This window comes from Lathyrus oleraceus, chromosome 6, assembly GCF_024323335.1.
Source record: "Lathyrus oleraceus cultivar Zhongwan6 chromosome 6, CAAS_Psat_ZW6_1.0, whole genome shotgun sequence".
Taxonomy (NCBI): domain Eukaryota; kingdom Viridiplantae; phylum Streptophyta; class Magnoliopsida; order Fabales; family Fabaceae; genus Lathyrus; species Lathyrus oleraceus.
Window position 1 is genome coordinate 136,001,492 of NC_066584.1, and position 26,563 is coordinate 136,028,054.

Sequence of the window (26,563 nt, forward strand, 5' to 3'; positions counted from 1 at the left end):
GATGAACATATGCCATTCAATGAAAATAAAAATCTTCCATGACATACCATATCATGCATAGCATACCATGTTTTAGTTTCATCTCATTATGTTGTTTGACTTATGTTATTTTGATTGTATGATGTAGTTTAATTCTCGCACCTCTTAGAAACTTTTGTTTTGTAATTTCGTCTTATGTTAAGCATGTTTACTATATTGCCTATTTAGTCACTCTTTATGAGTGCATTTGTGTTTTTGCCTTCCAACTGGTTGTTCTTTGTTAATGCCTTTTGTTTTCCATTATGTTGCGTATGCATTCATATCGTTACTCATTGATATTGTGATAATAGATACGATACTACTAACAGAACATACGTTGTCTCTTTTTTATGTTGACAAAGAGGGAGAATTGCATGCTCAAAGATCTTATGCATAAACTCGAGGGGAGCTTACCTCATTCATCTACCTTCCATCACAAGACTTGCAATTATTTGCCATCACCAAAAATGGGGAGTTTGTGAGTGTTATCCCATATTATGAGTTTTTGAGTGATGTCAAAGTTTGTGATAGAAATGTAGTTGGAAATTATTTCAAAAAGATCTATAGCATGACATATCATTAAAATAACAATTGAGAAGATTTTTGCATCATTAAAATATCATTTTTGCATATTTTGATGTTTTAGATCGACGCATGAGTTGGTGTATCGATACATGTTTAAATTGTGTTTCTGAAATTCAATTTTGGTTCAGCATATATGGACTCATATGGTGATGTATTGATACATGTATAATTGTTTTTCTCAAAAATCAAATTTCCTTCGGCATGTATCGATCCATTGATGGTTGTATCGATACATGGATTGTCAACCTTTATATTTGGTGCTTTCTACCAAACATGTATCGACCCATTTACTCATGTATTGACTCATGCTGTATTAAAATTGTGAAAAATTGTTTTTCAACCCAGTATGGATCGACCCATACCCTATGTATCGATACATCATGATACATTCATTTTGGAAAACGTTTTTGTTACCTCATCTATCGACCCATTGGATCATGTATCGACTCATGAGTCAAGTTTTGCACACATGTATCGACTCATCCAACTAAATTTTTTTGTTATTTTCTGTTTTCACTCTGTTATAAGTAGTAAAATATTATTCTTTTTACACAACACATGAAAACGTTTTGAGAGCATTTTTTGTGTGAGCAAGAAACCTGAAAGATACTTTGTCTTCATTATCTTCTCAATCACCTTTTCATATACAATCACATTGAAACATAATAATCATTGTGCATTGCATCAAGAGATATTTGAGATAACGTTCAGCTGTAGGATTTGTAATCGAAGTTGGGTTGAAGGGATGCAAAGGGGGTTTCTCTGAAAAACCAGAAGGTTTTTCATCAAGAAAGGATCGTTTCTTGGGGGTTTTCATCAAAGTCAAGTGGATCGAATTCAGCCGTAGCGAAGGGGTTTGGAAATCTGGGAGATTTCGCAAACAAGTAGTGGAGCGGAGGATTGATCATTGATTTTGAGGTTCAAGACTTGATCAGATCAAGCGGGGTTAAGACAAATTCAACATAATCGGTGGGATTAGTGTTCGTTATTTATGATGTAACCTTGTAAACATGTGCAACATTATTGGAAATAAGATCTCAATTTTGATTTCGAAATTGATGGGAGACGTACCCACACGCGAGGACGGTAGTGGGGAACTTCCTTATCAAACTCTTTGCGTACAATTTTCTATCCTTAATCTCTTTACTTTTTTAGCAAGTTTATCATTTAATTGTAGTGTTAACTTTTCTGTTAAATGATCCTACATTGGCAAAATATTTCTACATAATTGAAAAACAGTTTTAGTGTTTTTATTTGAGAAAATTGTTTTGACAACTCCATTGACAATAAGGATCATTAAACATTACACATCAACTGTTCGATAAAAGTGTTATGTTTCTTTTTGTTCATTGGAATATAGTGATGTATGTGAATTTCATTAAAACGATTATCCAAACGTGTTTATTTGTTATCAGCATACTGTTATCCATCGGTTTATCGCATATCCGGTTTTCTAGTAGTCGGTTCAGAATAGACGGAAGTCGATTCGGGACTGCATTTTTCCGCCAACTGTTCATGCATCACCGGTTTTATGGTATGTGTGTGGATTTTCTAATGGTCTCTTTAGCATGTCCGCGTGAAGGCTTTTTATTGGTCACTTTTATTTGGTTTCAAAATGAAAGAACTCTTTTTGGAGAGCCCTGAGTGGTATCCATTGATCTCTTTTGTCCTCTCTCTCGCACTCACTTAGAATTAGGGTTTTACTTATCGAAGAAATCCCCAAAAAGTCCTTGAATATTTAATTTAGAGAGAAGAATAGTTAAAAACAAATTAAACCAAATAAAATAAAATCATTCTAAATAATCAAAATTAAATTGAAACTAAAACGTAAAAAACTCTATTTAATTATAATGAATATTTTGATAAAATAATAAATATAAAATGACTCAAAATGAATAAAAAAATGCACGTAAAAATACCCGAAAAGTTAAACAGAATGCATCAAAATGATCATCGTAAAATAAACTTTTCGAAAACATATAGGTTTTGATCAAATTTTAAAATAAAAAAATGATCGATTAAAAGGCTCAAACTATTTAAAATGCGATAAAAAAAGTAGTTAAAAAAATAAAACAAGCACATCAGGTTAAACTATGTGAAATGTAGATTAATACAACTTATTTCTTCAAACTGGGTTTTATTAAAATTTCCTTCCGCTAATTTGACACACATTTAAAAATTAATTCAACCAGTTTGCGCATGGATCCGAGAATTCCGAGAATTTATTTCGACAGACATTTTAAACATTATACGGTATAAAATGCATGTTATGTTATGATACACAATCATTAAAAACTATGATAAAAATATTGATTTGGCAATTCAAGATGAAAATTGGGATGTGACAACTTCTTTAAAAATAAAAACTTTCAAATAAAAGTTAATTATACAACAACTCAATTCTATTTTCTATGCTATCAAACATTCTTATATAAAAGCATCATAGTAATTGTCAATCTAACCTAATATATCTTATTCTTCATCGTCTATCTCAAATTCAATCGAACATCATAGAATTCCTTCGCCGGGACTAAGCTATCAGAGTTAATGTACAATCCTTGTTAAATTTTCTGATATAAGCTTCGAAACAAAAGTAAAGATTTATCATTGTCAAAACATAAACATATGCATGGGCTTTAAACCAAAAATAAATTAACAACTATTAATACATATGTTTTTGGTTTTAGGAATGTTACACCTAATTTAAATTTAAACAGTAGAATAATTTATTTTATTTTGAAGCCATTTTATGGAACGAACAACTACCTTTGTCGGTCTTTGTCTATTTTAGAAGCCACCACTACCAAAAACAATTTTAATCGTTTTAATCAAAAAAATTATACTTTAGTTCTTTATTCCAGTTAGCAGTTAATTCTATAACTGACATAATTTAACAAAATTACATGAGAAATTAGTGTAAAGTAATGTTATTAAGAAAGCAGTGTTGAAATCAACTAATGAAAGCAGTTTCTATAGATGGTTCAAATCGATAAGTAGGATTTGCACACACGTCTACAGAATTTCTCTAGTACACAGTAGTAAAAGAAATATGTACAATCATTCATGACTCTCTTGAAGTAAATATATTTGCATCAAATTTATACTTCATTTCGGATAGTTTACACTTTTCAGCTCAAAATCCTACAAGTATGGGAGAAGAAGAGTAAAAACAAATTTCACAGTGTTGCGATTTGAACCGACTTCTGAAGAGCTTGCATAAGGCTCCTCATGATTCTGGGCTCACCCGGTGGCACCTTATCTTTTAAGACTCCATGTCTGGATGCACGAAAAATCGGAGCAGAACTTTCATTGGGTTTAAAAACCAAACAGTCAATATACACAAGAACTTCTGTGTCCCCGTCTCCAATGGTTATAAATCCCAACCTTGCTCCACCGGCTATTTTGTCCACCTACTTTATCAAATTCAAGTGATAGCAACAAATGAAATGTTTAACAAATTCATATGATAGTACACTTTATATATTAATTATGACCGACTAACAAATCTTAACAAACTTTTGTAACAGAACTAACCAACTAATAACTACTCGTAACAAATTTAACAACTAACTCTAAGGCTTACCTTGAGAGGCATGGGAAGTGGTAGACTGGCTCCCTGTGCAAGACTGTTCGCCCACTGCCATAGCAAAAATATATAACATAAGTTTAAAAAGATGAAGCGATTTAAACAGTTAATGGAGGTAAACGTGTATTTAGTTATACCTGAAATAAGAGGGAATCGAGTCTCTGAAGGTCTATGTTAACCGGCAGTTTCATGGTGCCGAGAGAAACTCCGTCATCGTCATCGGTGGAGCTGTAGCTTCCGGCTGAAGCTTTGGGCACCACCACCGTGAGATGGAAGCGGGTGCGAAGCACGGGTGAGGGATGAATGTTGTTGTGGAAAATAGGGATGAGGGAGTGCTGAGAAGGTGGCAGAGGAACATGGGAATTGAATCTTGTTTCTTTCAGATTCACACTCAAGCATCTACTACTTGTTGTCATTGCCATGCTTTTTCCTTCTCCCTCTCAGCTAACTCTCCTTGATTGTTATTATTTTTTATGTTGAATAATGGCACTGGATAGATAATGCTTTAGCTGATTTCTTTTGTGTTCAGGTTTTCGTAGAACAAATGGCTCTCAACAGCCCCACGTTGCCAATATTATTGCTGTCTGTCACCCAAAATCTTAACCTTTTCTTTTTAAACGAAAAATCTTATTTTAATTTTCTCTTGAATTTAATTTGTATGCATAATTTATTTATTTTTAATTTTTTTTTAAATGTCTAAAATTATTTATTTGAGATAATTTATAAAAAAAAATATTATTTGACATCATTCATTCACTCTTACAAAATTACACCTCAAAATTCATTTATTTGAATATTAGAGTGCTAACCTTAACTTAATACCCCGACTCCACCACATCGGCTCACACCACCCGATCCTTCACATCGCCATCTTTTGTCCCACACCGGACTAAGCTTAAAATTTACAATTAAACAATACTCATGTTAAGAGTTCTGTATTATGACCCCAAATTAGAAAGCCGAACATATTGAATTATTCATGTACATTCTAAGGGACACTTCACACTTACTAGAACACCTCAATATTCATAGTATCTGTTTGTGAATCAGTCTTTCCACGTTAGCACCGAGAGTTGAGTTTAAGCTAAAAGCTGTTTAACTCTGGGTATAACTGCATACTTCAATTGAGCGCACATACAATCCACCATGAAAACAAACATGATATACAACCACGTGAAACAAGAAAGATAGAGGAGAATGGAAAATCAAAGGTAATTTAAATATGGCATTTCAATTGTTTTAAGACTTTGTACAAAATCAAAGTGGTGACAAAATCACATCTTGTACAACATAATTTGAAGCAGCATGGAACTCTGGTAAGCCCCTATTACAAAGAGTTTCACTACGAAGAGGAACATGCCTCTAGTTTAGGAAGCAAACTCCGCCACGCATCTGCAATACCATTTGCTAGGCGTGCCTGACCTTTAGCAAATTCGTGGAAAGCTATCCCCATATCTAATGTTTTCTGTTCCTGAAAACGCCCTATTTCTTCATTCATCAGTTTCACAATTGTCTCAAATGTCTTTGTTGCTTGTTCACTCTCTGCCTTCAACTGCATGGCATAATCATGTTAGTCCAGTCAAACACACAAGATATAAAAAAATATCATCGACGTCAAATGATAAACAAACTTGCCTCATGAAATTCTCGCTCAGCTTCTCCCACTTTATCAGAGCGAATCAACATGAGTTTGTCACTGCATTCCAAACAATTATAAGGAATATATATCAGGGTACAAGACAAGAAGCAGATTTCTGGTCCATCAGCTTGATTAAAAACAATTATAAAATTCCTCAATACAAGACACGAACAAGACTTATTTGCATTTTTAATTTATACGCTCAAGTTTTGGTTGGGGGAAATGGACTGCATTCAAAAGGATAAGGGGAAATGGACTGTATTCAAAAGGAACATATCGTGAATGTTCATTCAACCATAAAATATCATGTGAAAAGAGGGGTAATCATGTCATGTAACGCAAACAAAATTAATCAAATAGTAAAAATGGTAAACAGGAGCATACAGATTAATCTCCTTCAGCTTCATTGTTTCAGCCAATTCACATTGCCTCCTGAAGGCATTTGCCCTCTCTGCTATTGTTGCCTGTTTCAGAATGTGAAACAAGTTATAACAATCCGTTTTAGCTCATTCTTGGAGGAAAGGGTTGAAGGAGCAGGCATGTGAAATATATTTCAAAATCATGAAAAAAGTCTTAATCAGGTTATAGACAATTTTGTTATGGAATAGTGAAAGAAAGTGTAACCAGAACTACCTTAATAGATTGTACAGCACGGACATAATCTTTCAAAGGTTCTTCAAAACTCATCAAGAGCTGATGTGCCTGCTTGACAGATTCAAATTAGGATAGTTCTTTTCACCCTTCAAAAGCATGCAAATTTATGCTAACAAGTAAACAAGCGTATAAATTTATGTATGACAAAAACACATAGAGCTGACCTCCTTTTGCAGCTTGATTGATAAAATCTCTGACTTTACCCCAAGTTCAGAGAATGCTTTCCCAAGTGCATTTCCTTCAGAAGCACCTAGAAGTTTCACGGCTTTTCCAAAATCCGACAATGATTGTCCCAACTCTGCAAGAGCAAAAAGTACATTTTATCACAGTAAATAATCTTGGCAGAATAAGGAACAAAATATAAAAAGAAAATACATAAGACTAAATCAGAAAAGGACAATAGGTAGAAGGCAAAAAGATGTATCAAACTGATATCTTAAATGAAACCGTTACCTCTGTGCCTCTTCACAAGACGATATGCATGCTTTTGAGCTTCACCCAAGTGATTTTCTAGTTCAAAAATGTAATGTTTTAGCTTCTCATATTCAGCATCAGATTCTTCCACTGGCTTCTCCTTCCCAAGGACAACATCACTCACTTTTGATTGCACATCCTGCAAAAATTCACTTAATCAATTTAAATCTTAAAAGAAACCTGAATAAACAGCACGCTCAAACAAGTAGACCAGCAAAAGCAAATGTCTATATAGAGGAAGTTTTCAATCCAGGAGACCATTACATTAGATATATTCATGAAAGTAGTTGAATTGCATAAGAATGCAGCAAAATGCAAATATCAAGTACAGAGTATATTTCATTGGTCTAGTGAGGATAAGATAAAACCTGTTAAACTCCCCCGATCACACTCTATTCTATGGGTCTACAAGTCATCAATGACATTTTATTTGCAAAAACCAAAGCAAATCATAACTCGTTTCATACGTACTAACAGGGAAAGAAAGACGCACTCCTTGTAAGGTTATTTCATTTAGGAAATTAATTAAATTTCAAATTTTAGATCACTCCATTTAACAGAATCTGAATAAAATGAAATTCAAATTTTAGATCACTCCATTAAACAGAAACTGAATAAAATGAAATTCAAAATTTAGATCACTCCATTTAACAGATTTCAATCAAGTAAAAGGAAACTATCCATATTCGAAAATACCAGTAGAACTCGTCTTACCTTAAAAATCTGCATTAAATCAGATGGCTTCTTGAATATGCCAGCCTCGTGGGACCTTAACCTTTCCATTGTCTGCATAGTATGTTTGATAAAATCAAGCTTAAGTAAGGTTTTATTTTACCTCTTAAAAGTCAAATCAAATGTCAGAAAACATCAGAACTAGAGCAGTTGCAGATTCAATATATATTACAAAATCCCACATGGCAGAGGATGGGAATAAGTCTTGACACGTTCAACGTCCCACACTCTCCAGAGCGTAGCCTGATTAGGAGGTAGTAACCATATTGCATAATTCATTTTTTTCATATAACAACCACTAATATGAAATCAAGTCATTGATGGTCAATTCAGGAGACTCAACACAAAACAAAGCAATCAATGTAGTCAATATGGTTTAGATTGAATCAAAGATTTGGACTCAAAAACAGTGCAGTGACGTGGCACCATGATAAAAAGTTGAAAAACAAAAGAAAGAGTGGCATAGCCAACAAATCACATATAAAATAGATAGAGATGCACAGAGAACAAAATAGTTCACTGAATTCAAGGTATCACCTCTTCCTCTGCCTGCAAAAACGTCCTCAGATCCTCACTTTGTTGAAGTTCATGATGCGACGCTATTCTATTTACAAATACATCCAATGCCTGTCGCCTCATTTCAATAAACTCCGCACTGAAACGGAATTTCTCTGTAATACAAAGTTTACAAACCAAAATTGAAACACAAATTGAGTGTTAGATGACATGATATTTGAAGTCTCAAATAAACTACAATCAGAAATCAACAATTTTCTATGAGGGGAATCATTGATATCATTACATAATTAAACAATGTTCAACAGCAGTGTATCAAATCAACAATTAATTTTTATAAGCATAATCAAAGGCAATCTAGGACACTATATAATAAATAGCCTGTTAAACTCTGAAATGAAAAGACATCCATAAAATAAATCAGACAAACAGTTTCTGTATTCAAATTATAAAGCACCATCAGAAATCTGAAAGACAAAGGAAAAATACAAGAGGCAAAGCAGAAGACTGGGTACTTCCAAGGTTAATTCTTAAAATATAGGGAACAACTCATGAGAACATTTTGTTATTGTGAGAAATGAGAACAATCATCCTACCGTAAAATACAATTCAATGGTCATTGGTCTAGATTAAAAAAAAATCAATTAAGCGTCACATGAGTGGTTACTCTTCCTTCTCTGCGTCCTTCCATCATCTTTGTCACAAAACAACGTTAGAACGTTTCTTCCACCATTCTCCCCTATTGAACAAAGCTACTTTGGTCTTAGTTGAACTTGTCATGTTCATGGACATGAATCTCATGATTGATTCTTCTCCTTTCTCTGATTAAAATCATAAGAATACTAACAAGGACCTTGAAAACTTGCTTGAAATCCAATATTTGATGTTCTAAACAGATGAATTTCAAATAAGTAACTCGCATGGTTCAGAGAAGTGAGAAACGGGGGATTGTTTTCATTTCTCACAATGAGAAAGTTTTCTAACCAAAGTTGTTCCACACACACACAACAACCTGTTTTACACTATTTTGATCGTGTAAAAGAGCAAGGTGGAAAAAAATCCATCAAACAAAATGTTGATACTGCAATGAAATTAAAGCAACACGACGTCTTAACACAGGCAGGAAGATAAAGCATGGAACAAGTGTCAAGGTAGCATTGACATTAAATTTCAATAGATAGCCACATTCAAAGTATTATAATGCGTGCAAGAGTACTATTTAGATGTTACCTACAGCACTTTTCTCTGGAAGAGGAGGAATGAAAATGCCTTTGTACTTCTCAAAAAGGCGATCACGTAACCAAACAAAGTCACTGTAACGCCGGATGACAATCTTCTCAGGTGCCTGGTATTCCTGAAAATTTGTCTGCCACATTGTTTCAAATAGTCAGATGATCATGTTTGCAGTTACACATTTACTAGATGCATTCAAATGGAAATAAACCCTAAGCTTCAATTCCAATCACTCCAATTTCAGGCTCCAAAATATACTGCTTCTTAACTGATGCATTCATTCATTGCAAGAAAAAAATTGATTATTCCCAATAATTTATCCACTTAACATCACCAACACCTCACTCGAGGAGGAAACCCCCAGACTGAACTTCTCAGGAAAATCAATCACACAAAAACCGAGATTATACAATCAAAATTCCATCGTTCACACATTTATCAACACCGAAATCAAGCTGAGACTAGGATTCGATGAGAAATTTTCAACAAAACAATATACAAAAAATAAAAATAAAGAGCACAAAGTTATTGAATATTGAGTAATAGAAAAATACTTTGGTAATGACGCGGTAAGAGATATAAGACTGAACGCCATTGCCGAGTTTAACGGGATCCGTGACAGAAACGGAGAGAAACGGTTGCGATGACGACGGCGATCTGGGGCTCAGCGACGCACCACCGGAGGAACTTCTCTGCTGTTCCATTCCCTCAAAAGTTACCATCAAATTCGAAGTTTTAAGAAACTAGTAATTTTCAATCGCATAAGATCGTGGTTGCTTATTTTGTGAATCGGAGCGGTGGCAGATTTGTAATTACCGAAAAATTCACGGTCGTTTTGTGGAATAGCAAAAGAAAGTGATCGGAGAATCAGTGACTAGAGGTTGTGTATGGTGTGGCGGTGAAAATTTGTTGCCACTTGGAAGGTTTAGTTGCTTTGGTTTATGGCTATTCAATGCGTGTAAACCCGGTTCTCTATTAATTGGGTCGGGTAGGTTTCATAATTCCTTTCTCATGCATGCATATGCTAAATTGGATATAGTATAAGAGGAGAGTTAGGGTTAGTTTGAATGATTTTTACAAAACTATTTTATGAATTGATTTTAAAAATAAAATATATTTGATTATGTTATTTTGAAACGAATTTTTTTACTAGATTTATCTTCAAAATACTTTTAAAAAAAACTTGTATTATTTGTATTTTATTTTTATAATAATAAATAAAATAAAAAATCAAGATCAAAAAATAAATATTAATTATACATACAATCTCAAATTAAAAGTTAATAATGCATTTAATGTTCATTTATTGGCATCATATACATAAATCTTAAATAAAAGTTTTAAAATTTTCATAATATAGCGATGATGGTTAATTATTTTTATTTGTTACTTTTTGAACTCTAAAATAAATTAAAGATGAAAAAATAAAGAAGGTAAAGGAAGGTTGCGAGGCTAGTAGTAGATATGGGTTTTGAAATTATGTAATTTAATGATATCAAATTCATTATTAATACTAATACTATTGGATTCTCTCACATCATAAAATATAAAATTGTGTGTCACACATTCTTATGACACATAATCAATTTTGAATAAAACATTTGAAGAAGAATTGAAAAGTATGAAGAGTCTAATCTTATAAACAAGTTTATTAAGAAAGATCAAAATTATTTAGCTTATTTATAAAAAATGTAAAATATTGTTGCAGACGCAATTTTTAACATATAATATATATAAATATTCAAGTTGAATTTTTTAATTATTAGTTTTTTCAATTTCATTGTCAAATAAACAAATCAGTTGAATAATTAATATAGTGTTGAATAATATATTAATTTTGTTAATTTAAATAAAACTTATTTTATTATATTTAATTTGAAAATAGGGAACTTTTTCTTTAATTTTTTTAGGTTGAATAAGAAATGAAATAAATACAATTAATAAATAAAGGAGTAAAAATAAAATGATTATCTTCTAATGAAATGAAAAAAAAATGTATAAAAAAATTATATAAGGATTTATTTGTGATTTTGACACATTTGTTTGTATAATATTATACAATTAATAATCTAAAAAATTACATTAAAAATTGCAAAATATTACAAATTTACCATCATTAAAAATTATAATTTTTTTTGTTTTTTCATATTCTTAATTTTTAAAACTAAAAACTAAAACTTTTAACTTTTATTTTAGTGTTATAGGTTTTAAAATTTATAAATAATGATAGTTTTGAAAAATAATATTTTAAATTAAGTTACTAAACAAATTTTATTATTTTAAAATTTAAAAAATATAAAAATTATTTTACAAAACTAAATCAAAGTAGTTGCTAGTATATGAAAGAAAAGAATTGTTTGGCGTGGGTTTGGTGTAATTGCCATTTGAAAATATGAGAATGAAAAACATTACTCCTATTAATGGTTTAAAATGCTCCGACCCGTTTATGGCGAAACAGTGTTATGAAATCGGATCAAGGTTTGGGTGTGCGGTGCGGAGTTGACAGTTGACACACGGTTAACTAACTAAATCATAAAACCACCTGCCGTGGCACTTGGTTAAGTGAGTAGCTAGGACATTCGACCAATAACCATTAAGCACTGACGTGTGTGGGCCTGACGTGTCACAACTTGCATGATGTGTTAATATTTTTTTACACGCGCATTTAATTGAATTCAACCTGAAATGACGGTACATACGGTTTTGTTTTGTATAAAATAAAATGAATTACATGTAACTATTGGAGTAAACTTTCTTCAAGTTTCTTTTATAAAATTTATAATAAACAATTCAATTCTTGTTTTTTAATAAACAATTCAATTAATTTATACTCTTTAGAAGAAACTAAGTTAAAAATGTCAAAGTATTATAGAGTAACCCTATTCACGTCTCATACTACGAAACATGTTATACTACAACAATGAGAGCTTTTAATTTAAGAGATTTCTAAAAATTGGAGGTTAATTTTAGGGTTTGTTTATTGCATTTTTAGCGGTGGTCATGAGAATTTTGTATTCAAATAATCAAGTTGTTAAAAAAAATTAAAAAATTTATATTTTAGATAATTTTTTAAATCATCCCACTTTTAAAAAAAAACACGTCAAATTGGATTGACTTTTGTATCTAGTGTTGTCATTCCAATTGATCCATATGTGTAATTTGTAAGAGGTGGCGTCAATTGATCTGACATCTATGTGTGTTACGTTATTTTTAGTATAAATAGAGGTGTGGTGTGATTCATTTTTTCACATCTCTCTCATTAAATTGCAAACATGGTTCGTTTTCGTCGTCGCAGTGAGAAAGTGATTTATTAGAGAGACAAACCTCTGATGGATATGATCTTCTAGAACATCTGTAGTTTCGAGCAACTATAAAGGGAGTTCACTTGTTGGTTAGACTGAGACATACCCGAAAGCGAAAAAAAATTAGAAGTATTGAGAGACACGATGTTGTGCGTTGGTGAGTGCGAGTTAAAAATGATAAGGATTGAAATTCTGGTATAGTCAGAGTTCAGATATTCTACACGAAGTCATGACATCTGATCCAACATTGTTACTAATACAGCAAGACAGTTATAAAAATTAAAACCCAGTACTCATATGCACACAGTCACAGATGTCATGACATCTGCTACTATACCACCATGGACAGAAGAACATCCAGTTTTGTCCATCTAGTACAAAGACACAGTAGAGATCAAACATAACACTTATGTTTATTGATCCTGCCCAGATATCAGCATGATGTCTCAACATTGATTTGAACATCACCTGTTCCAACATTACAGATGGTTGAACTGTAACAGACCAATCAGTTTATACATCAGTATTAGCAGTCAATTATGAATGTCATAATATTCTGTTTTGCATTCAGACTGCAGGCTATGTGTCAGGTCTGTTATTCCCTTCATAAACAGACTAACACCAGACTGAGTTATAACAGACAGAATATAGTGTGCAGAAGGTAAAAACACCAGTAATTGTTAACCCAGTTCGGTACAACATTACCTACTCTTGGGGCATACCAAGCCAGGAAGAAGATCCACTATTAGCAGTATTAATTCAGAGTTAAACTCCTCCATTTATAACTCTTCACTTAATCCCTACCCAATGCAATCTATACCTAGGAACTCCTAGATAGAAACCTCCAGTTTCCATTCCTATCACTACAATTACAATGTAATGTTTAAACAACTTGAACATGCTTCACAGCTTCGTTCAAGAACATAACAATTCTTGCCTACAGGCTTTGAGTTACAAATAATCTCATGCTTTCAAGCACTGAGAAACACCTAGTAACCTTCCCACAGGTTGGGAGGTTTACCTCACACACACCCCTAATATTTACATTGTTTGAGGCTTCCAAAACCTAGGTTACAATCTGCTATTTATAACCTAACCACCCAACTGGATTTGGGCCTTCAGAAATCGCAACAAGTTTTTCCTTTGCTGTCACAGAGCTGGCAGAATTCTTCTGCTACAATCAAGGTCTTCAATCTTTTATTTCCTAAAAGATCTCCATATTTGGAAACTGTATATTCACCAAATCTTCTGATTGAATGCGCCAGCTAGCCATATCTTCAATCGACCAATGATTGCCATTAATTGTGCAATTACAAAACACCAGACATTCATACTGAATGTTCTGTGTACAGGATGTCATGACATCGGGTCTGACATCCTGGAAAAATCCTGCATAATCCATATTTCTTTTTATAGCAGGTACAGCCATATCAGATACCATGACATTGTGTATGTCATCTGAAACAATCCTGCATGAACATGTCTTCCATATAAGCTCCAATAGGTACAACCAATATCAGAAGCCTTGTCATTGTATGTGGCATTCTGAAACAATCCTGCTTGCACACGTTCTTTAACTCCAGCAGGTACATAGGATATCTCATGTTAAGACATCACACATGACATCTTGTGAACACTCTTTGTTTTACCAAAATTGCTGCCAACACTTAGAATCAACAAACTCCCCCTTTGGCAAATTTTGGCTAAAACATATATATGTCCTTTTTGTTCACAAGGCAAACTATCAGCAGTTAAACAACATAACAGAAGTTTAATCAGCAGCAGAAGCAAAACAATTACTAGCTATGGCTACTAGTAATACATACATGCACAAGGGTACTTCTCCTCCCCCTAAATCTGTGCAACAATCAGAATTACTAGTTATGGATGCAACTAGTAAGACACACAAATGCATAATGCACAAGGGTACTTCTTCTCCCCCTAAATCTGTGCATTCACCAAATAACAGCTACTGTAACTCCAGCACATGTACCAGCCAGAATGTCATACTGACATCTGCTTCAACATCAGCACTTGTGCACCTCTTTCAATAATAGTTGTACTTCTGTTCAGCCACATCCAACTTCCATATCAAGCACTTCTCCCCCTTTTTAGTCAAAATTGACCAAAGGTGACCAATCAGACAAAATAAATGTCTATTAGCCTAGCAGAGAAAGTTAAAACTGATGTTATAACATTAAGCATGTTAAAACAGAATATTCAGGAAGTACACAACTTTTCAAGGTAATGTCATGACATCCGGTCAGACATTCTTCTGCTCACTCAGCCTTGACACACACCCCATCATCCCACTAACTAACAAGGTGCCATACCTTGTTATCTGAGAACCCATAGACCACAAGCTTGATGATTACTTGCAGTGCAAAGACAGAACTCCCTCTGTCATGAACAACCAACTCTCCTCTTGAAACTTGGAGATCACACATGAACATATCCAACACCTCAAAGTTGGGCCTTCACATACTTCCTGATTCAAAGAGAACCCAAACAACTTGATGAATGGAAAACATAAGACGCATCTTCATGTCTTCAAGAGCACACTCCCTGTTCATACCTCTTGGCTGAACACATCCACACCCTGTGACTATCTCTCTTCTAACCAGAACAGAAAACCACTTCATAACATAACACCATCTGATATTCTTCAGATATCACTGAATCACAAGCTTGATCCAGACAAAAATTGGGACATATGCATTCTCATCCCATTACAAGAGATAATCTTCCATAGATAGCTCAGAACTCCTTCCACAAGCTCCAAGAGATGAATAGAAAACACCTCATTTTGTCTTCAACTTACTCCTTTTCTGCTCAAGGTAATTTGTCTCAGACCTTCCTCAAGAATAATCAGCTGCCATAAGTTGATTGTCTTGATTCTTCGAACTCACTTCTGAGATAGACCAAATGCCACTGGTTGATTACCTCCTTCATGAATCCTCATATGAAAAAGTCAAATGCCATTCTTTGACCTCTCCACGTTTATCAGACTTCTCCCAAAGATATTCTGACCTTCCAAGTGAGACTTGAACTTCAAGCTACATGTTGAACAAAACTTAGATTTTCCAAGACATGAACATGTAACATCCTCTCCATCCAGCAACTCCAAAGAACTGCAACGAGAACGATCTTTTTGAAGTATCCAATCTACAACCCTGTAGACCCTTCTATCTCAAGTTGATGTGCCACTTCACCAACTAAGATTCTTATGTTAAACCAAATGTCACAACATTGTGTTTTAACATCTAGCTGTTGAATTCAGCTCCTTCTTCTGCCACTTGAAAGAACTTCCTCCCTTCACAAAACAAGAGTTCAATGTTCTCATAGACTTGGTTGTGGAACCAAGTTTGAGTAAACATCCTCCATCCTGCAGGTTTGCAGTTAAGTCATCCAAGCTCACACCTTGATGAATCCCTGCTTCTTTTCCAAAGACATCAGACACTCTGATGCATGAGTCTTCAGAAGGACCAGTTAGAAACTATCCCTTCAGCTATACCAGGGATTCCACTTCCTAAAGCAAGGCTGTTTCCATGATGTCAAGACTGCTGCCACTTGTTCTTGACTCCACAGTGTGCATTAGCTAATGCACTTCCTTACCTATATCAGAAGTAAACTGATCCAAGTAACCACCATCAGGACTATGATATTTTCTTCTTCTTGTACACACCAAGGCTGAACATGTTTCTTGCCAGGAAACCTTTTCAGAGAACATATGCTTTTGCTGCCACCAAAGTGATAAATCATAACCCAAGATACTATCCTTCCTGTGATTCTTCACAGGGTCTTGAAGACGAGATGTTCCAACATCTTTAAAAACATCAGTTATCTTGAGCTCCAAGGATAATCAATTAAATACTTGTACTTGGCACAAGTAGACATTGATCTTAAATCCTTTCCCAATTTTCCTTTCAGATACTTCCACCATAAGAATACTTTGAGAATACTCTTCTTGTGTCAACATCTTCAACTTACAAGCACCTCAACAGTTTTGAGAATCTTTCCAGATTAAATTCACCCTTAGGAATGAGAGGGATGAATCCTACCTTGCAAATGTGTCACCCAACAACCAGAACCCATGTGACACAGGTCAACAGCCAACCAGACCCTCGGCTGACCAAACGTGAGGAGGTTAACCAAAACTCCCCCTCAAATTAACAATCATGGAAACTTCACACCAATATCCATGCATTGTACACAAATGTCCCAACATGACATACACCATCCCTACCAGTGGCAACTAACTCTATGAGTTATACCTATACATACTCCAATCACACCAATCAAACTCCAGCTGACCATTAGTACTAGTGAAAGAAAACAACACCAGTCAATAGTATATATGCATTGCCAGAGCATACTACCTCAACCAACCTCTGAATCTTCATATTCTCACTCCTTGAAAGAACTGCCACTTCTGAGCGTGGTGTTTGAATAACAAGATTCATGGTCCTAATCCTCTTAAATGATATAGCAATCAGGTTACCCCATTATTGACTTCTAACATCCAGGGGACTTGTCTTCCAACACAACATAGTACTTCAAAGAGCAACTATCCAATCCTGATCAATATATGGGAATAAGATAGACAGCATGAGGTTGCACAATGTCACATCTCAACCAGCTCCACTTCTAGAGATCAGACTTCTCAAAGTGACCTTCTTGAGCATACACACAGTTAACCCTACCCTTGTCAACTTAGCACACACAGATGTCTCCTCTTCCAGGTCAGGAGTAGGTTCCAAACAAAAGTATCCCTTTGTTTGACACCTAAAAACATCTGCTCTTCAACCCGTAGTTGCATACTTGTTGAACAACATGTTCTAACATCACATAGAACATTAGTTCCACCTCCTTGGAACAAAACCCTCCTTGAAAGTCTTCAAGGTCTTCATATACACTACCCAAGAGAGTAAAAGAATCAGTGATCAAGTGATTCTTACAATCCTGAAGTGAGAACGTCATGATGAGTGGACTTGAGGAGACTCAAGTATCTTTGACATCTTCAGTAAATTATGATGAAATCTTGAATACATCAGCCTTTCATCCACATAAGGGGAACCTTCATCAGAGTTTGAGTTTAGCCAGGTATTATGCAGCGGAAATCATAATACAACTCAACATATGACCACGCACTTCACCAGATCAGCCTCCAAGAACATACCAAGTTTGAATATGTTGCAATACTAGCACAACTGTTCCACACAAAGGCCAATTGCCAACCTCCAGAGACAGGCACACACAGTTCCTGTCATGAATAGTCCATCCACCTACTTCAAGGGACCATTCAGGGAAATCACATAACCTTCCACAGGTTCCAACATCAGTACTGACATAACTCCTTGCAAGATACCAGAAAGTATCACCCATGGATCTCATCCAGAAACAGAACAGGATGCCTGCTCTGATACCAATTGAAATTCTGGTATAGTCAGAGTTCAGATATTCTACACGAAGTCATGACATCTGATCCAACATTATTACTAATACAGCAAGACAGTTATAAAAATTAAAACCCAGTACTCATATGCACACAGTCACAGATGTCATGACATCTGCTACTATACCACCATGGACAGAAGAACATCCAGTTTTGTCCATCTAGTACAAAGACACAGTATAGATCAAACATAACACTTATGTTTATTGATCCTGCCCAGATATAAGCATGATGTCTCAACATTGATTTGAACATCACCTGTTCCAACATTACAGATGGTTGAACTGTAACAGACCAATCAGTCTATACATCAGTATTAGCAGTCAATTATGAATGTCATAACATTCTGTTTTGCATTCAGACTGCAGGCTATGTGTCAGGTCTGTTATTCCCTTCATAAACAGACTAACACCAGACTGAGTTATAACAGACAGAATATAGTGTGCAGAAGGTAAAAATACCAGTAATTGTTAACCCAGTTCGGTACAAAATTACCTACTCTGGGGGCATACCAAGCCAGAAAGAAGATCCACTATTAGCAGTATTAATTCAGAGTTAAACTCCCCCGTTTACAACTCTTCACTTAATCCCTACCCAATGCAATCCATACCTAGGAACTCCTAGATAGAAACCTCTAGTTTCCATTCCTATCACTACAATTACAATGTAATGTTTAAACAACTTGAACATGCTTCACAGCTTCGTTCAAGAACATAACAACTCTTGCCTACAGGCTTTGAGTTACAAATAATCTCATGCTTTCAAGCACTGAGAAACACCTAGTAACCTTCCCACAGGTTGGGAGGTTTACCTCACACACACCCCTAATTTTTACATTGTTTGAGGCTTCCAAAACCTAGGTTACAATCTGCTATTTATAACCTAACCACCCAACTGGATTTGGGCCTTCAGAAATCGCAACAAGCTTTTCCTTTGCTGTCACAGAGCTGGTAGAATTCTTCTGCTACAATCAAGGTCTTTAATCTTTTATTTCCTAAAAGATCTCCATATTTGGAAACTGTATATTCACCAAATATATTCACCAAATCTTCTGATTGAATGCGCCAGCTAGCCATATCTTCAATCAACCAATGATTGTCATTAATTGTGCAATCACAAAACACCAGACATGCATACTGAATGTTCTGTGTACAGGATGTCATGACATCGGGTCTGACATCCTGAAAAAATCCTGCATAATCCATATTTCTTTTTATAGCAGGTACAGCCATATCAGATACCATGACATTGTGTATGTCATCTGAAACAATCCTGCATGAACATGTCTTCCATATAAGCTCCAGCAGGTACAACCAATATCAGAAGCCTTGTCATTGTATGTGGCATTCTGAAAAAATCCTGCTTGCACACGTTCTTTAACTCCAGCAGGTACATAGGATATCTCATGTTAAGACATCACACATGACATCTTGTGAACACTCTTTGTTTTACCAAAATTGCTGCCAACACTTAGAATCAATAAGGATGCGAGGGAAATGATGATTTGATCAAATTATATCAGTTTGATTGTTGTAATTAGTTAGAAATATTGTGTTTAAATGTTGTAGTTATGTATTTTTTTTTGTTTTGATATTTGTTGGATGTATTGTTTATTTAGATTTGTCGTTGTTCGTTCTGTGATATTTGGTTTCTTGTTGGAAAGTGTTGTTATTTTTAAGTGCGTTTAAGTTGGGGTGATGTTTGTTGTTAACATTGTTGTAACCAAAAGTTATTAATATATCAAAATCTAAGGTTACAAAAATAGAAAGGAGAAACTAAATTATGATGCAGAGGGTGCTCCGAGATTGGGAAAAAAATTCTGATTGTGTCTGGGCTGACGACATATACAACATAATCTTATCATTTTATCACCCGTATCCATTTTTGTTCTAATATGCGTGTTGTTTGGTCGTCCTTTTTTTATTTCTTCGCATCTCATTGTTGTGCCAAACTATGTCCCTTTGATATAGAGGTCAATATTCCTCCATTGCTAGCATTGTGAAGCTTTTGTTGTAGACATTCATGACCTTAATGGCCTTGTGAACATCAGATAGATGGTTGTAAGCGTCTTGGTGAGTATGTACGCATGTCGCAATGACATGGGAGCGAGGTATATGAAAGGCCTGGAACTTTCCATAGTCGCACCAACTTCTGTTTAGTCTGATAACATATGATAAATTCTCCCCCCCCCCCCTCATTGTGGTCCATTGTTTCCTGTACACTGAAAGTTTACATATGACAGTCAAATATTATAACCGCGTGTGTGCTAGCTTTGATAGTTTTCTCTTTCATCACTTTCATGCGGCATTAACTGAATAATTGACCTGAAACTAATACTGCACTATATCTTTCGCCTCTGGTTGCGAAGGTCGATGCCAACCTAAAATAGGTTGTTCTCACCAATGCAGTTATTGGTAGGTTTCTAATGTCTTTGAAGACACGGTTCATGCATTCCACAAGGTTTGTTGTCCTATGGCCCCGTCGATATCCTTCGTCAAATACCCTTGTCCATTACTTCAATGGTATGTTATCCACCCACCTTCCTACATTTGTATTTGACAATCTAATTTCATCACGATACTGTTGAAATGACTATTGAGTTAGAGCATACCCTGCATTCACCACTTTTTTGTGAAGATTCTTGTCTTTGATTGCACGCGTGAAGTTTTATGTGATATGTCTAATGCAATAGACATGGGTAGAATGAGGATTATGACATCTGTTATCATGGTTATTCTAAGCATTCTTAATAGCGGCATGTGAAGGAGAATTGCCATCCAAGGCGCAGCGGAATTTAAAAATTTCTCCATTTAGTGATCCTTACGAATGGGCATGATCAGTGATAGAATCGTTACCTTTTGTGGCGATTCAAACCTTTGGTGCAAATCTCTTGTAACGATCAAAACCTTGGATACAAATCCACGGGGCGATCACGAACGTTGAACGATGACAACGTCTCTACTCAGTCCACACGAATGGATTCCTTCAATCGCAGTGCTAGCTGTTATGAATGAAGGCTTTGAGTGAGAGAAAGAGAGATACGAAATTCCAACTCTTCAGTTGTGTTGTATTCCCATACAATGCTTCTGCACAAGAGTTCTATTTATAAAACCACTTGTGTGGGCTTTAAGCCAAAAAAGCCCACTTAAGTGTATTTTGGCCCATATCTCATAATATGCCAAAATCACTTAAGTATTTGGTACCTTACCATATTTCGTATTCTACTTAAGTACACCGTACCTTACGATGTTCCTTAGTTACTTTATCTCTCGTCAATCCGTCTTTTGTGTGTGACCCTATAGGTTTTCGTGGCGTTGGCAATTATATTAAATCACGCATTTAACATAATAAACAGTGAGCGGTATCTAGCAACACATCACTGCTACCCAAGTCACGAAAATGTCATGTGATCTGACAAAACCTCCTGTGATAATAATTATGTGTATAATTATCCTTTTGCCCTTATGTCTATATTGAACACAAGGTATAGACCGTGTCATCCTTGTCCAGTTCAATATTGGGCCCATAGACATTTATCCTGTTACGCAGGATGGGCAAATTCCATCTAGGACACTCATGTCCCTCAGCATGCTTTGTGGAGTACCCATCAACTGTCTTTATGGTTATCCAGTTACGGACAATGTTGGATCAGCAATAAAGCACTCGACTCTACATCTAGGATCCATAGTGGTTTCAGGTCGAAGAGTGGTATACACTATTATCACCATGAGAATAACTTATGACACTTTGCATAACTTTCTATATAGTATCTCATAGCGGGTCAATCCGGTATAAATATTACTCCTAATATTCATACCTATGTTTAAGACTTGATAACTCTTTATCCATGATCCATGAGATGTGATCATCAGTCTACAAACATAATAGTCTTAATGCTTTAATGTTATCCCACTTCACACTAAAGCTCGATTACAGATACTTTAAGAATAGTGTCCTTATGTTTAATGTGCTCTCATGATTAAGTCACACTTAATACATTAAATGGACTATCTATTCCAGGGACTTTATTAATCAACCATAATAAAGAAAATGCCTTTTATTATTAATAAATAATTCGATACAAGTACCAAAAGTATTGGCCTCTATGGCTTACACCAACAATCTCCCATTAGCACTAGAGCCAATCAGGCATACCCCTTATGCCCATTGATCTAGTATGGTCATCATGCTTCTGCTGCGCAAGAGGCTTTGTTAGTGGGTCAGCAATATTGTCAAGTGTAGGTACTCTACATATTTTCATATCTCCTCTATCCATTATCTCTCGAATGAGATGATAACGCCTAAGTATGTGTTTGGATCGTTGGTGAGATCTAGGCTCCTTAGCTTGTGCGATAGCACCATTGTTATCACAATAGAGACCAATGGGATCCACAACGCTAGGGACTATGCCAAGTTCACTAATGAACTTCCTGATCCAAACAGCTTCCTTTGTTGCACTTGAGGCAGCAATATACTCGGCCTCGGTTGTAGAATCAGCAACTGTATCTTGCTTTGAACTTTTCCAGCTCACAGTGCCACCGTTCAAGCAAAACACATAACCAGATTGCGATCTAAAGTCATCCTTATCTGTCTGGAAGCTAGCATCGGTGTAACCAATTACAGCCAATTCTTCCTGACCTCCATATATCAAGAATGAGTCCTTAGTCCTTCTCAAGTACTTAAGGATATTCTTGACAGCTACCCAATGGGCATCACCAGGATCAGATTGGTACCTACTCGTTGCACTTAAAGCATACGAGATATCTGGTCGAGTACATAACATGGCATACATGATAGATCCTATTGCAGATGCATATGGAATCTTATTCATGCGATCCCTTTCTTCCTTAGTTGAAGGGGATTGTGCTTTTGACAGACACATGCCACGTTGCATAGGTATGAATCCTTTCTTGGAATCATGCATATTAAAGCGTCTCAGCACTTTGTCTATGTATGTACTCTGACTTAGGCCAAGCAGTTTTCGTGATCTATCTCTATAGATTCTGATTCCTAATATATAGGCTGCTTCACCTAGGTCCTTCATAGAAAAACATTTCCCCAACCAAGTCTTTACTTGTTGCAGGGTAGGGACATCGTTTCCAATGAGTAATATGTCATCTACATATAATATCAGGAAAACAATCATGCTCCCACTAACCTTCTTGTAGACACAAGGCTCATCTTCGTTCTTGATGAATCCATATTGTTTTACCGTTTCATCAAAACGAAGATTCCAGCTTCTGGAAGCTTGCTTCAATCCATAGATTGATCTTTGTAGCTTACATATCTTTTGGGCTTCTTCTGGTATGTCAAATCCTTCAGGCTGTGTCATGTACACATGCTCAAGAAGATTTCCATTAAGGAAAGCAGTTTTGACATCTATCTGCCATATTTCATAATCATGATATGCAGCGATAGCAAGTAAAATCCGAACAGATTTAAGCATTGCAACTGGTGAAAAGGTTTCATCATAGTCAACACCATGAATTTGTTTGTATCCTTTTGCAACCAGTCTTGCCTTATAGGTATGTACCTTACCATCCATGTCAGTCTTCTTTTTGAAGACCCACTTGCATCCTATAGGATTAACTCCTACAGGAGGCTCTACCAAGGTCCAAACTTGGTTTATGTACATGGAATCCATTTCAGATTTTATGGCTTCTAGCCACTTCTCAGACTCGGGACCAGTTATGGCCTCTTAGTAGTTCACAGGCTCATCTTGATCCATGAGTAATACATCACCTTGATCTGTTATGAGATATCCATATCTCTCAGGTAGGTGACGTATCCTGCTTGACCTACGCTGGTCTTGTTCTACTTGAGCAGGTTGCTCTTCCACAACCACTTGTGTTTCCTGCTCTAATTCCTCCATAGGTGTATCGATGCTTTGTGATTCTTGAATTTCTTCAAGCTCTACTTTCCTCCCACTGGTTCCTTTGGAAATAAAATCCTTTTCTAGGAAAACTCCAGTTCGAGCGACAAACACTTTGCCCTCAGAAGGATTGTAGAAGTAATACCCTCTTGTTTCTTTAGGATACCCCACAAATAAGCATCTGTCAGATTTAGGCTCAAGCTTAGTTGAAATTTGTCGTTTCACATAAACTTCGCAACCCCAAATCTTCATGTAAGACATATGTGGTTTCTCACCACTCCATATCTCATATGGTGTCTTCTCAACCTTTTTGGATGGAACATGGTTAAGTGTATAAGCTGCTGTCAACAGCGCATGTCCCCAAAAGGAGTTTGGAAGATCGACGTGACTCATCATGGATCGGACCATGTCCAACATGGTTCGATTTCTTCTATCAGATACACCATTCCATTGGGGTGTTCCAGGAGGAGTGAGTTGGGATAGGATCCCACACTCTTTCAGATGATCATCAAACTCTAGGCTTAAATACTCACCACCTCGATCTGATCGAAGAGTTTTAATATTCTTACCTAGTTGGTTTTGTACTTCATTCTTGAATTCCTTGAACTTTTCAAAGGGCTCAGATTTGTGTTTCATTAAATACACATAACCATATCTACTGAAATCATCAGTGAATGTGATGAAGTACTGAAAACCTCCTCTGGTTGGTATGTTCAGTGGTCCACAAACATCAGTATGTATGAGGGCCAAAAGATCATTAGCTCTTTCACCTTTTCCTGTGAATGGAGACTTTGTCATCTTTCCAATTAAACAAGATCTGCATGTCTCATATGATTCATAATCAAAAGAGTCCAACAGTCCATCTTTATGGAGTTTGGAAATGCGTTTCTCATTTATGTGGCCTAATCGACAATGCCAAAGGTAAGTTGGATTTAACTCATTAGGTTTCATCATTTTAGTATTAATGTTATAAACTGGCATTTCAAGATCAAGGACATATAATCCATTGTTCATTTGAGCAGTAGCATAGAATATATCATTCAAATAAATTGAACAACAATTATTCTTTATTATGAATGAAAAACCGAACTTGTCCAAACAAGAAATGGAAATAATATTCCTGCTAATTGCTGGTACATAATAACAGTTCTCTAACTGAATTATTAAACCACTAGGTAAAGTCAATTCATAAGTTCCTACGGCTAAGGCAACAACCTTTGCTCAATTGCCAACTCGTAGGTCGACTTCACCTTTTGCCAAAACTCTACTCCTTTTCAGTCCATGCACATTTGTACAAATGTGAGAACCGCATCCAGTATCTAATACCCATGATGCAGAAGTAGATAAATTTATTTCAATAACAAAAATACCTGAAGTTGGAGTCTCTACTCCATTCTTCCTATCTTCCAGGTACTTTGGGCAGTTCCTCTTCCAGTGTGCGGTCTTACCGCAATGGAAGCATGTGCCTTCCTTTTCTATGCTTCCACTAGGCTTCAAAGCAGCAATAGTGGGTTTGGGTTTGGCAACTTCCTTGCCTTTCCCTTTATCATGTTTGAGGACAATCCTCATGTTTCGGTACCAATCCAGAAAATTTGTCCCAGACAATTTTTCCTTCTCAAGGTTTGATCGCAATATGTTGTTAGAGGTGTTTGTTGTCATGGTTATCTACATAAGGATTAATGAAAATATAAGTATCATTGACATATTTAATTAGGCCTTTAATTAAACATGCTCCTACTATTTTATTCAAAACAAATGACCCTCATCATTTGATTCGGAAAATCCCGTTGGAAGATTTTCTAGTGGGTCGAGATCCATATTTCACTTCGTTCTAAGTCCGCGTAGGCGGATTACACAAAACTAGGTTATTTAGGTAGGAACTCCTTCCAATTGTATCTCATACAACTCTCGAAAATTTCAGTTGGGTGAATAATTCCTTATTCCAATCCATCATATGGATCATTCCCAACTCTTGCTTCTAAACATATATATATAATCTTATTATAATTTGTTTAGTTAAGTTTGACCCATTGTTTTAACAGTTGGATATTACAATTATCCCATCGCACCTTACTAATATAGAACATGAACCTCGCGTAGGCGAAACCTACATTATTCGATACTAGTCTTGATGAGTGTTAAAACTTGGAAAGCATAAACTTAATATTTAATTTGAGGGAATTGCAATTTTTCTGATCTCACCGGCTTGTTTATCATATAAACCGTCTCTCACATGCATCAACATACATTCACATGCATCAACATACATACAAATAAAATGAAACAGTTATGGCCCCTAGCGCAATTGTTCTCCCAAGCCAATGACAGAACCTAAGCTAACCTACAACGATCTAAGCTTCTCCAAGCAAGATCTTCAAGGTTGTCCTCCTTTGACACTGACTTCTTTGCTTTCTTCATATTATTATATTACAAAAGAAACTCGTTTTACATACGAGTGAGTGAGATGAGAAAAGAAGTTACATTTGGGAGATTAAGA

General features: G+C 35.6%; 2 protein-coding genes across 2 annotated transcripts; both read right to left on the reverse strand.

Moving 5' to 3' along the window:
- Positions 1–3,514: 3,514 nt before the first annotated feature.
- LOC127096776 (uncharacterized) lies at positions 3,515–4,790 on the reverse strand. The gene is made up of 3 exons (XM_051035320.1): positions 4,327–4,790; positions 4,187–4,240; positions 3,515–4,013 (listed from the first exon to the last, which is right to left on the reverse strand). Exons 1-3 carry the CDS (start codon positions 4,609–4,611, stop codon positions 3,780–3,782), a joined length of 573 nt encoding a protein of 190 aa, XP_050891277.1. The 5' UTR covers positions 4,612–4,790; the 3' UTR covers positions 3,515–3,779.
- Positions 4,791–5,387: 597 nt separating this feature from the next.
- LOC127096777 (sorting nexin 1) lies at positions 5,388–10,374 on the reverse strand. The gene is made up of 10 exons (XM_051035321.1): positions 9,992–10,374; positions 9,435–9,570; positions 8,226–8,359; positions 7,671–7,742; positions 6,936–7,095; positions 6,647–6,780; positions 6,462–6,530; positions 6,213–6,292; positions 5,825–5,885; positions 5,388–5,741 (listed from the first exon to the last, which is right to left on the reverse strand). Exons 1-10 carry the CDS (start codon positions 10,157–10,159, stop codon positions 5,532–5,534), a joined length of 1,224 nt encoding a protein of 407 aa, XP_050891278.1. The 5' UTR covers positions 10,160–10,374; the 3' UTR covers positions 5,388–5,531.
- Between the last annotated feature and the right edge of the window lie 16,189 nt (positions 10,375–26,563).